A 12246-nucleotide genomic window follows, 5' to 3' on the forward strand; every position below is an offset into this window, starting at 1 on the left:
CAGCATCATCTTTCAGGATTTGAAATAGCTCAACTGGAATTCCATCATCTCCACTAGCTTTGTTCGTAGTGATGCTTTCTAAGGCCCGCTTGACTTCACATTCCAGGATGTCTGGCTCTAGGTGAGTGATCACACCATCGTGATTATTTTGGTCATCATGATCTTTTTTGCACGGTTCTTCTGTGTATTCTTGCCACCTCTTCTTAATATCTTCTGCTTCTGTTAGGTCCATACCATTTCTGTCCTTTATCGAGCCCATCTTTGCAGGAAATGTTCCCTTGGTATCTCTAATTTTCTTGAACAGATCTCTAGTCTTTCCCATTCTGTTTTCCTTTATTTCTTTGCATTGATCGCTGAGGAAGGCTTTCTTATCTCTTCTTGCTATTCTTTGGAACTCTGCATTCAGATGCTTATAACTTTCCTTTTCTCTTTTGCTTTTCGCTTCTCTTCTTTTCATAGCTATTTTTAAGGTCTCCCCAGACAGCCATTTTGCCTTTTTGCATTAAAAAGTATAAAATTAAAATTTAATACCTTCTAATTGAAAAATGTGGATTACCTCACAGTAGGAAAGGAAAAGGAATTTGTGTAACAATTTATGGGTTGAAAATAGAAAACGTCTCTTTGCTGGCCAAGAGTTTGTTTCACTAATTGAGAAATGCCTACTATGGGAAATAGTCTATAAAGTAGGAGGCAAACAGAAGTTTTGTATACTTCACACCTCTGTGCCTGTGTGGACCTAGCCTGTCTTCAGTGCATTTGGGAAAATGCAGTCACTGAAAAATACTCAAACTTTTTATACAGAATTATTGGAAACTTTGTTACTTTATGTTTAATTTATTCTTTTCCACTGTTTCCCATCTATTTGCCGTGAAGTGATGGGACCAGATGCCATAATCTTAGTTTTCTGAATGTTGAGCTTTAAGCCAACTTTTTCACTCTCCTCTTTCACTTTCATCAAGAGGCTCTTTAAGTTCTTCTTTGCTTTCTGCCATAAGGGTGGTGTCAACTGCCTATCTGACATTATTGATATTTCTCCCAGCAATCTTGATTACAGCCTGTGCTTCATCCAGCCCAGCGTTTCTCATGATGTATTCTGCTAAGTTAAATAAGCAGGGTGACAATGTACAGCCTTTAAGTACTCCTTTCCCTATCTGGAACCAGTCTGTTGTCCCATGTCCAGTGCTACCTGTTGCTTTTTGACCTGCATACAGATTTCTCAAGAGGCAGGTCAGGTGGTCTGGTATTCCCATCTCTTTCAGAATCTTCCACCGTTTATTGTAATCCACACAGTCAAAGGCTTTGGCTCAACATTCAGAAAACTAAGACCATGGCATCTGATCCCATCACTTCATGGCAAACACATCAGGAAACAGTGGAAACAGTGACAGACTTTATTTTTGGGGGCTCCAAAATCACTGCAGATGGAGATGTAGTCATGAAATTCAAAGATGCTACTTCTTGGAAGAAAAGTTTTGACCAACCTAGACAGCATATTAAAAAGCAGAGACACTACTTTGCCAACAAAGGTCCATCTAGTCAATGCTATGGTTTTTCCAGTAGTCATGTATGGATGTGAGAGGTGGACTATAAAGAAAGCTGAGCACCGAAGATTTGATGCTTTTGAACTGTGGTGTTGGAGAAGACTCTTGAGAGTCCCTTGGACTGCAAGGAGATCCAGCAAGTCCATCCTAAAGGAAATCAGTCCTGAATATTCATTGGAAGGACTGATGTTGAAGCCGAAATTCCAAAACTTTGTCCACCTTATGTGAAGAACTGACTCATTTGAAAAGACCCTGATGCTGGGAAAGACTGAAGGAGAGATAAGGGGACAGCAGAAGATGAGATGGTTGGATGGCATTACTGACTCAATGGACATGAGTTTGAGTAAACTCTAGGAGTTGGTGATGGACAGGGAGGTCTGATGTGTTGCAGCCCATGGGGTCACAAAGAGTCGGACACGACTGAGCTACTGAACTAAACTGAATTTATTCTTACATTTGGTAAAGGTAGGGACCAGACTGAAGGGGAATGAAATATTTATACAAAATGTCCTAATTATGAAAATATAAATGTTTATTTAACAGTCTAGAAAAGAACATGAGAAAATTAATACAAGTATCTGGTAAGATTGGTTAAGGGTTTTTGATTGATTAAATTTTGAATGGACTTTTTTACTTTTACTTTTTTATAAAGTCTCGGAGAAAGGAATGGCAACCCACTCCAGTATTCTTGCCTGGAGAATTCCAAGGACAGGGGAGTCTGGCAGGCTACAGTCCATGGGGTCAAAAAGATTTGAACATGGACTGAGAAACTAACACACACACACTTTTGATAAAGTCTAGAGGAAAACAAAGAAATGGAAAAGAAGGGTAATGAAAAATTAAAAGTTAAAGAAACCAAAATTCAAACTGATAAACTGACGGTCTTAATGACCTAAAGGTATTAAAGACTAGAATTGTAATGAAAAAGTCAATACCAGTTCTTTGGCTATGTAGGTGCTGTGTGTATATGTGAAACAAATAATATGTATATGTATATTCTCCACAATATTAGTTTTTGAAACTAGCATTCATTCATTCAACTTCTTTTCCTACCACCTTTTCTCACTCACTCCACTCTAGCTACAGTGGGTTCTTTTTTTCTGTTCCATAAATGCCCATCTCATGTCTTCACTCACTGATACCTCTTTCTGAAACACTACTCATTCAGATTTTCATGTTGCTTGCTTCTTCTCATCTTTCATAGCTTTACTTTCATACCTTTAAAATATCTCCTCAGAGAAGCCTTTCAGATCAGCTTTTCAAAAAATAACCTCTCATCATTTCCCACATTTCCTCTCTATATTTGTTTTGTAACAACAGTTCCTTAAATCAGGGCAGTCATTACTGTGCTCTGTCACAAGTATATTCGATTCTCTACTTTTCCCCAGTGACTAATTAGGTTCTGGCATACATCTGGTACATGATAACTATTTACTTAACATAAGGATTAAATTGCCAAATGCTGAAATAAATGACTATTATTACCGGCTATTAAATAAGTGATATTTAATATTTATTGAGAAGGGGACGACAGAGGACGAGACGGTTGGATGACATCACCGACTCGATAGACATGAGTCTGAGCAAGCTCCAGGAGACAATGAAGGACAGGGAAGCCTGGTGTGCTGCAGTCAACAGGGTGGCAAAGAGTCAGACACGACTGAGTGACTGAACAACAAGAATATTTATCGAAAGAAGTGACTATAAACATACATGTTTGAATATAATGGGATATATGCAAGTATACAATGATAAGTAAAAGTTACCTATACTCATGGAACTAACACACTACTGAGGGAGACACTCAACAAGTAAAACAAAATACAAATATGAAGGGCTGACTGGGACTTGAGCATCTGTGGATTTTCATATACAAGGACTGAAGAACCAATCCCCAGTGGGTTACTAAGCAGAAACTGTACAATAAACTTCTTCAAATTATGAGATAGTCTATAGAGAAATAACAAGATTTTGTGAGAATGTAAGGGAAGAAGCAGAAGCTACTTTAAAGTAAGTAGCTCTGAAGCGATTTTAATACTGAGACTTAAGTGCCAAACATGAAAGTAAGATCACATAGATGGGAAATGGCAGAGCAAGGGTCTGAATTCACGTGGTCTGGATCCAGAGTCTAGGGCCTGAAGCACAACTCAATGCTGCCTAGCTGTAGAGTGGAATTACATGAAATATGAGTTTCATATCATTTGAATATTTATACTCAATCTAAAGAAAATTCTAAGAATCATGGGAACTTAGAAAAGAAAATATATAAAACACAGAGTAAGAGACAGATTACTGAGAACCTTAGAAGCATATGGAGAAAGAAGCATTTCCTTAGGATAATAAACACTGTATTTCTTACCTTAACACCTATTGCAACAATAAGGTGCTTGGGAAACTGAGAACTGTCAAAACAATAAAGACATTTTTCCATTTGTGCAACAAGACTCCGGTGCTCAGCAATAGCTTTTTTCCTCTGATTCTCTCCCTCTTCACCAAAACGTTCTCTCTCAGCTGCTTTGGAGACAAACATGTCATCCAGAGTGTAATAATCTCCATCTGTTTTTCCCATAAACTAAAAAATGAAAATAAAAGTAGTGGAGAGAAGGCAGTGGTTTATTCAGTTTATTGTACAGTGTCATGAAAAAAGCAAAATCAAAGTGTTAGTCGCTCAGTTGTGTCTGATAATACTATGGCATACTGAAGTTACATCTATAAGTTCTATGATAAAACTATTACATGAACATTTTTAAAAAGAAAAAACTGATTAAAATTTAAGCTTGAACCACAGAGGTCAATTTATTATCATCATCATCACAAATAAAGTGTATTGAGTATTTACTATGTGCAATTCTATGCAATTTGACTGTTTTATACTCCTATGGCCTTCCCTGGTAGTTCAGACAATAAAGAATCTGCCTGCAATGCAGGAGACCTGAGTTCGATCCCTGGGCCTGGAAGATTCTCTGGAGAAGAGAATGGCAACCCACTTCAGTAATTTTGCCTAGAGAATTTCATGGACAGAGGAGCCTGGCAGTCACAAAGAGTTAGACATGACAGAGACTGACACTTTTTATTTTCACACTCCTTTGAGGAAGGAATCAGTATCATTTCGATATATAAATGATGAAACTAAATCACAGAGAGGTTAAGAACAACTTTCACTATAAAATTAGCATGCTGCTGCTGCTGCTGCTGCTGCTGCTAAGTCGCTTCAGTCGTGTCCAACTCTGTGCGACCACATAGACGGCAGCCCACCAGGCTCCCCCGTCCCTGGGATTCTCCAGGCAAGAACACTGGAGTGGGTTGCCATTTCCTTCTCCAATGCATGAAAGTGAAAAGTGAAAGTGAAGTCGCTCAGTTGTGTCCGACTCTTCGCGACCCCATGGACTGCAGCCTACCAGGCTGCTCCATCCATGGGATTTTCCAGGCGAGAGTACTGGAGTGGGGTGCCATTGCCTTGCATACATTCTATTAAATTTACCACCAATTTGCTAATAAGTATATGGAGAACAATTTTCTCCCTTCTCTTTAAAAAATATTCTTTTAATTTATTTTTATAGAGGTAACAAATTTATAAAATTATGTATGTTTCACGCATACATAATCAATTTCTTTTAATGAGTCTTTCTAATGGTCTCTTATTGAGAATATCCCGCAGTTCAACATGCTCTGCATTCTGTTTTGCGGCTATATAATAAACCCAACTTAATTCTGTGTGTCCCTAGTGGTCTTTGGCTAGACACCACTGACATACTGTTCATTTAGGGGTGTGTGATAATGGTGTTTTGATAATGCTAAAAAACTTGTTAAAAGCTTATTTATCTTATTAAAGTGTGGTTGGTTTGCAACATTGTGTTGATTTCAGGTGTGAAGCAGAGTGATTCAGTTATATACATGTGTGCATATGTATGTGTATGTGTATATGTGTGTTCTTTCTGGATTATTTTCCATTATAGGTTATAACAGAATGGTAAGTATAGTTCGCTGTGTTAATCGGTAGGTCTTTGCTTGCTGTTTTGTACACAAGAGTGTGTATATGTTAATCTGAAACTCCTAATTACTTAAATTAGGAATTAAAATTTATTTTTATTAACAAAAATAAATCCCAGAAACTCACCCATGAAAAAAAATGTTTAAATTAGCATGCACTCCGCATAGAATATAAAACAGTTTTCAACTGTATCTCAAGGCACTTTCTCTTTTAAACCTTCACAATAAACTGTAGCAAGAGGGATGTTTTTAAAACAAAAATTTTATTTACTTATTTATGTCCTGGCTTAAAATCCTCAAAACACCTTACACTGGAAACAGGATCAAGTTCAAACCATTCTTTGCCCTACTAAGTCATAGATATTGAAAGGTATAATGATTAAAAACTTGGGTTCTATAATCAGAACTGTACAAAAAAGACCTTCACGATCCAGATAATCATGATGGTGTGATCACTCACACTCACCTAGAGCCAGCCATTCTGGAACGTGATGTCAAATGGGCCTTAGCAAGCATCACTATGAACAAAGCTACTGGAGGTGATGGAGTTCCAGTGCAGCTATTTCAAATACTAAAAGATGATGCTGTGAAAGTGCTGCACTCAATATGTCAGCAAATCTGGAAAACTCAGCAGTGGCCACAGGACTGGAAAAGGACAGTTTTCATTCCAATTCCAAAGAAAGGCAATGCCAAAGAATGCTCAAACTACCGCACAATTGCACTCATCTCACACACTAGTAAAGTAACACTCATTATTCTCCAAGCCATACTTCAGCAATACATGAACTGTGAACTTGCAGATGTTCAAGTTGGTTTTAGAAAAGGCAGAGGAACCAGAGATCAGATTGCCAATATGCTGCTGCTGCTGCTAAGTCACTTCAGTTGTGTCTGAATACGTGCGACCCCATAGACGGCAGCCTACCAGGCTCCGTTCCTGGGATTCTCCAGGCAAGAACGCTGGAGTGCATTGCCATTGCCTTCTCCAATGCATGAAAGTGAAAAGTGAAAGTGAAGTCGCTCAGTCATGTCCGACTCTTCGCAGACAAGCAGCACTGGACTGCAACACTGAAAAACCAAGAGAGTTCCAGAAAAACATCTATTTCTGCTTTATTGACTATGCCAAAGCCTTTGACTGTGTGGATCACAATAAAGTGTGGAAAATTCTGAAGAAGATGGGAATACCAGACCACCTGACCTGCCTCTTGAGAAATCTGTATGCAGGTCAGGAAGCAACAGTTAGAACTGGACATGGAACAAAGATTAGTTCCAAATATGAAAAGGAGTATATCAAGGCTGTATACTGTCACCCTGATTATTTAAATTATATGAAGGGTACATCATGAGAAACGCTGGGCTAGAGGAAGCACAAGCTGGAATGACGACTGCCGGGAGAAATATCAATAACCTCAGATATGCAGACGACACCATCCTTATGGCAGAAAGCAAAGAACTAAAGAGCCTCTTGATGAAAGTGAAAGAGAAAAGTGAAAAAGTTGGCTTAAAGCTTGACATTCAGAAAACTAAGATCATAGCATCCAGTTCCATCACTGCATGGCAAATAGATGGGGAAACAGTGTCAGACTTTATTTTTCTGGGCTCCAAAATTACTGCAGATGGTGACTGCAGCCATGAAATTAAAAGACATTTTCTCCTTGGAAGGAAAGTTATGACCAATCTAGACAGCCTATTAAAAAGCAGAGACATGACTTTGTCAACAAAGGTCCGTCTAGTCAAGGCTATGGTTTTTCCAGTGGTCATGCATGGATGTAAGAGGGACTACAGAGAAAGCTGAGCGCTAAAGAATTGATGCTTTTGAACTTTGATGTTGGAGAAGACTCTTGAGAGTCCCTTGGACTGCAAGGAGATCAAACCAGTCCATCCTAAAGGAGATCAGTCCAGGGTGTTCATTGGAAGGACAGAAGTTGAAGCTGAAACTCCAATACTTTGGCTACCTGATGTGAAGAGTTGACTCATTTGAAAAGACCCTGATGCTGGGAAAGATTGAGGGCAGGAGGAGAAGGGGATGACAGAGGATGAGATGTTTGGATGGCATCACCAACTTGGTGGACATGGGTTTGGGTGGACTCCGCGAGTTGGTGATGGACAGGGAGGCCTGGCATGCTGCAGTTCATGGGGTTGCAAAGAGTCAGCCACGACTGGGTGTCTAAACTGAACTATAATCAGAATAACTGTAGTAGTATTCTAAATAATAATAACAGGCAGTTATTTAATCTTTCTGCATTGTCCCTATAGTCTATTTCCCTACTTTACAATGGTTATAACAATATTATTCATCTAATAAGATTACCTTTCTTAATCCTTTAGCACATGCCTGGCATGCAATAAGGACTTATAAATATGAGTCACCTCAGTCACATGTGATCACGTTGTTGTTCAGCTGCTCAGTCATATCAGACTCTTTGAAACCCCATGGACTGCAACATACCTGACTTCCCTGTCCTTCTGAATCTCCCAGTTTGTTCAAACTCTTGTTCATTGAGTCAATGGTTCCATCCAACCATCTCATCCCTGTTGCCCCCTTCCAAGTAAATCTTTGCCAGCATCAGTCTTTTCCACTGAGTCAGCTCGTCCCATCAAGTGGCCAAAGTAATGGAGTTTCAGCATCAGTCCTTCCTATGAATATTCAGGGTTGATTATCTTTAGGATTGACTGGTTTGATCTCCTTGCTTTCCAGGGAATTCTCAAGAGTCTTCTCCAACACCTCAGTTGGAAGGCATCAGTTCTTCAGTGCTCAGCCTTCTTTATGGTTCAACTGTCACATAATCAATGGAAAAAACCATAGTTGGAGTTTTTAAACAAAACCAAAGGTTGAGTTTTAAGCCAACTTTTTCACTCTCCTCTTTCAATTTTATCAAGATGATTTTTTAACTCAACATTCAAAAAACAAAGATCATAGCATCTGCTCCCATCGCTTCATGGCCAATAGATGGGAAAACAATGGAAACAGTGACAGACTATTTTCTTGGGCTCCAAAATCACTGCAGATGGTGACTGCAGCAATTAATTTCAAAAATACTTGCTCCTTGGAAGAAAAGCTATGACCAATTTAGACAGCATATTAAAAAGCAAAGATATTACTTTGCCAACAAAGGTCTTCATAGTCAAAGCTATGGTTTTTCCAGTAGTCATGTATGGATGTGAGAGTTGGACCATAAAGAAAGATGAGCACTGAAGAATTGATTCTTTTAAACTGTGGTGTTGGAAAAGACTCTTGAGGGTCCCTTGGACTGCAAGGAGATCAAACCAGCCAATCCTAAAAGAAATCAGTCCTGAATATTCATTGGAAGGACTGATGCTGAAGCTGAAACTCCAATACTTTGGCCACCTGATGCGAAGAGGTGACTCACTGGAAAAGACCCTGATGCCAGAAAGACTGAAGGCAGGAGGAGAAGGGGACAACAGAGGATGGGACGGTTGGATGGCATCACCAACTCGAAGGACATGAGTTTGAGTAAGCTCTGGGAGTTGGTGATGGACAGGGAAGCCTGGTATGCTGCAGTCCATGGGGTCACAAAGAGTCAGATGTGACTGAGCGACTGAATTGAAGAGGCTCTTTAGTTCCTCTTCACTTTCTGCCATTAGGGTGGTGTCATCTGCATATCTGAGGTTACTGATATTTCTCTCGGCAATCTTGATTCCAGCCTGAGCTTCATCCAGCCGGGCATTTTGCATGATGTATTGTGCATAAAAGTTAAATAAGCAGGGTGACAATATACAGCCTTGACGTACTCCTCCCAATTTGGAACCAGTCTGTTGTTCTATGTCTGGTTCTGCTGCTTCTTGACCTGCATACAGTTTTCTCAGGAGGCAGGTAAGGTGGTCTGATATTCCCATTTCTTTAAGAATTTTCCATAGTTTGTTATGATCCATAGGATCAGTCACATGTGATCATATCTCTACTCAAACTCTATATTTTGCCCCCCTATTTGAGTCCCCCAAAGTACTGTTCTCTTCAGGCTTTGCACATATTGCTCTCTGACCAATTTTGTCCTCAATTTCGCCATTCCTACTTCTACTCACTTTCTTAATCTGAAGCTGGTTTATAGGGCTGGCCAAAAAGTTCCTTCTGTTTTAACAAGGGATACATTTTCATTTTCACCAAGAACTTTATTGAAAAAATGTATTCACCAGTTTTTCCACTATCTTCTGCTGCTTTCCTGGCAACTTCACAATTCCATCTTCCCAAAACTTTTTATCTTCATGAACAATGAACTGTTCCAGGTATCTTTTACAGTCTTTCAGGGAATTGAAATTTTTTCCATTAAGAGAATTTTGTAAAGACCAAAAGAAAGGGAAATCTGAAAGTGCAATGTCTGGTGAATATGGTGGATGAATCAGAACTTCCCAGTCAAGATGTAACAATTTTTGCCTGGTCATCAAAACATGTGGTCTTGTACTAACCTGATGGAACATTATGTGTTTTCTATTGAATTATCTAATTGGGAGCAGTACTTGTTGGAATTAACACCCCTTCTACATCATCACTCTCAGGGGATACCTGAGTCCTTTTATTCAACTAACAGAGGCAGTAAGAGGAAAACTAGTTCATTTGCTACTCCCACATTTACAAACCTAGCTGTATCTGTGCCTTACCTACTGGTAGACAGTAACCAGATCCTTTCTAAGACTATCTCTTCACCAACTGTTCTTACATTCACTTTTGAACACATCATAATCAAGCTTTTCTATTTAGCAGACTAAGGAAACCACACTTATCAAAGTCACAAAGGGAGTTTGCTGGTGGGCCAATGGTTAAGATGCAGGACTTTCACTGCCACGGCCCAGGTTCAATCCCTGCTTGGGGAACTAAGATCTCACAAGCTGCATGACATGGTGGGAAAAAAAAAAAAGTCACGAGAAACATTCCCAGTGCCAAATGAATACTCACTTTTCTATCTATGAAAATGCTACTGTCTCTCAGAAATAGGTAACAGTTATTCACAACATCTTTCTTGTCTCCTCTGGATGCTGAAACATCACATGCTGTTTTCCTTCCACCTCACTGGTCGAACCTTCTCAATCCCCTTTGTTGAATCTTTTTCCTTCTTTCAGATAGTGCTCAGCTCCGTCTTCAGATCCTCCTCATAAATAATTTCTTAAGTCCCTGTTAACAGCATCTATATCTATATGGGAGAACCAAGATATACCCAGAGCTCTGTGCACAGTCATTCCACACCATCATGTGAATGACTAATGGGCATACTTAATGTGTTAATAATAGTATTCTTCATCTCCCACCTCCTGAAAGATTTTTTCCCTGCCAAAGCTTTTCTGTTACAATGAATGGCACCAGCATTGCCCCAAATCTTATTGCTTTTCATCAGTTTACCAACCTAACCCAAGCCTCTATCTGAATTAAGGAAATTATCCTCCTAAACATTCTCCCTGCTTCCATTCTTGCCTATCTACATTACATTCTCAAAAGAGTCACCAGAAAAATCTTTCAAAACATAAACCAGCAGTCTCCAGACTGGCATTTCAGGGGCTAGGAAGTTGCCACGCTATCCCAACAACAAGTACAAAGGTGAACAAACTGAAAACTCGACAGCATTTTTTAGACTCAGGGAAGTAATTGCCCCCAAAATTGGAGAAACAATCAGGTTGATACAAAGAATCCTAATTCAATTTATTTGTGAAAAACCAGTGGTTCTGCGAGAACCAGTGCCAGGATAGGAAAATCTAAACTGCAGTTGATAAATTTCAGGAGGCTCAGTGTAGACAAATAGGCAAGTTAACAATCCCAGGGGAATCCAGTCATAAGGGGCCCCCTCAAAATTTTGTGAATTTTATCTCTTGGAGCTCTACCAGGTCTGCAGAGTAAATATCAGAGAAAAGTCCTCTGTGACTTTCAACAAGGGGAAGGGAAAAGGAAACACCCTGAAATGTACCAAGGCATTCTTTTCTTCTTAACAAGGCCAGCCCTTCAGCAGAAATTGCCACACCAGAGTTTAACCTGCTGGAGTTTTAGCAGAGCCTAATCTACCTGAAAGAAGGGAAACATTCAAATCCAGCCCCTTCTAGCCACTCTATTCTATTCCAACTAAGCCGAGAAAAACCTGTGAAGTACTGGTGAAATTCACAGTCCAGCAGCACAGGCTCACCAAAAACAGATGGATAATGTAAGCAAAGACACAGTACATGTACCTACGATCTCTGGGCCAGGAAGATCCCCTGGAGAAGGGAAATGCCAACCCACTCCAGTATTCTTGCCTGAAAAATTCTAAAGACAGAGGAGACTGTCACATTGCAGTCCAAAGAGCTGGACATGACTGAGTGACTAAGCACATGCACAATGTAAGCAGAGATATGGAAATTCTAAGAAAAGAACCAAAAAAAAACCAAAAAAACAAAAAAACTAGATGCTGGAGATGAAAAACACTGTAACAGAAATGACAAATGCCTTTGATGGATTCATTAATAATTGGACAAGGCTAAAGAAAAAAATCCCTGAGCTTGAGGATATGACAACAGAAACTTCCACAACTGAAAAGCAGAGAGAACAAAAACAAACAAACAAAAAGAGCCAAGAGAGAATATTTAAGAGCTATGTGAAAGTGAAAGTCACTCAGTTGTGTTGAACTCTTTGTGACCCCATGGACTATACAGCCCACGGAATTCTCCAGGCCAGAATACTGGAGTGGGTAGCCATTCCCTTCTCCAGGGGATCTTCCCAACTCAGGGATCAAACCCTTGG

The 12246-nt window shown here is 39.6% G+C and overlaps 1 protein-coding gene across 2 annotated transcripts in view; it reads right to left on the reverse strand.

Moving 5' to 3' along the window:
- The window catches only part of CWF19L2 (CWF19-like 2, cell cycle control (S. pombe)), a 140007-nt gene that overhangs the window by 38255 nt on the left and 89506 nt on the right, over positions 1–12246 (reverse strand). The window contains exon 13 of one of the 2 annotated variants that reach the window (XM_010833792.1): positions 3901–4113. The exons of the other annotated variant lie outside the window; for it this stretch is intronic. Coding sequence (XP_010832094.1) covers positions 3901–4113 — 213 coding nt within the window. The remainder of the gene's footprint in view (positions 1–3900; positions 4114–12246) is intronic. 2 annotated transcript variants of the gene reach the window in all.

The sequence above is a fragment of the Bison bison genome, unplaced genomic scaffold, assembly GCF_000754665.1.
Source record: "Bison bison bison isolate TAMUID 2011002044 unplaced genomic scaffold, Bison_UMD1.0 scf7180017863932, whole genome shotgun sequence".
NCBI classification, from domain to species: domain Eukaryota; kingdom Metazoa; phylum Chordata; class Mammalia; order Artiodactyla; family Bovidae; genus Bison; species Bison bison.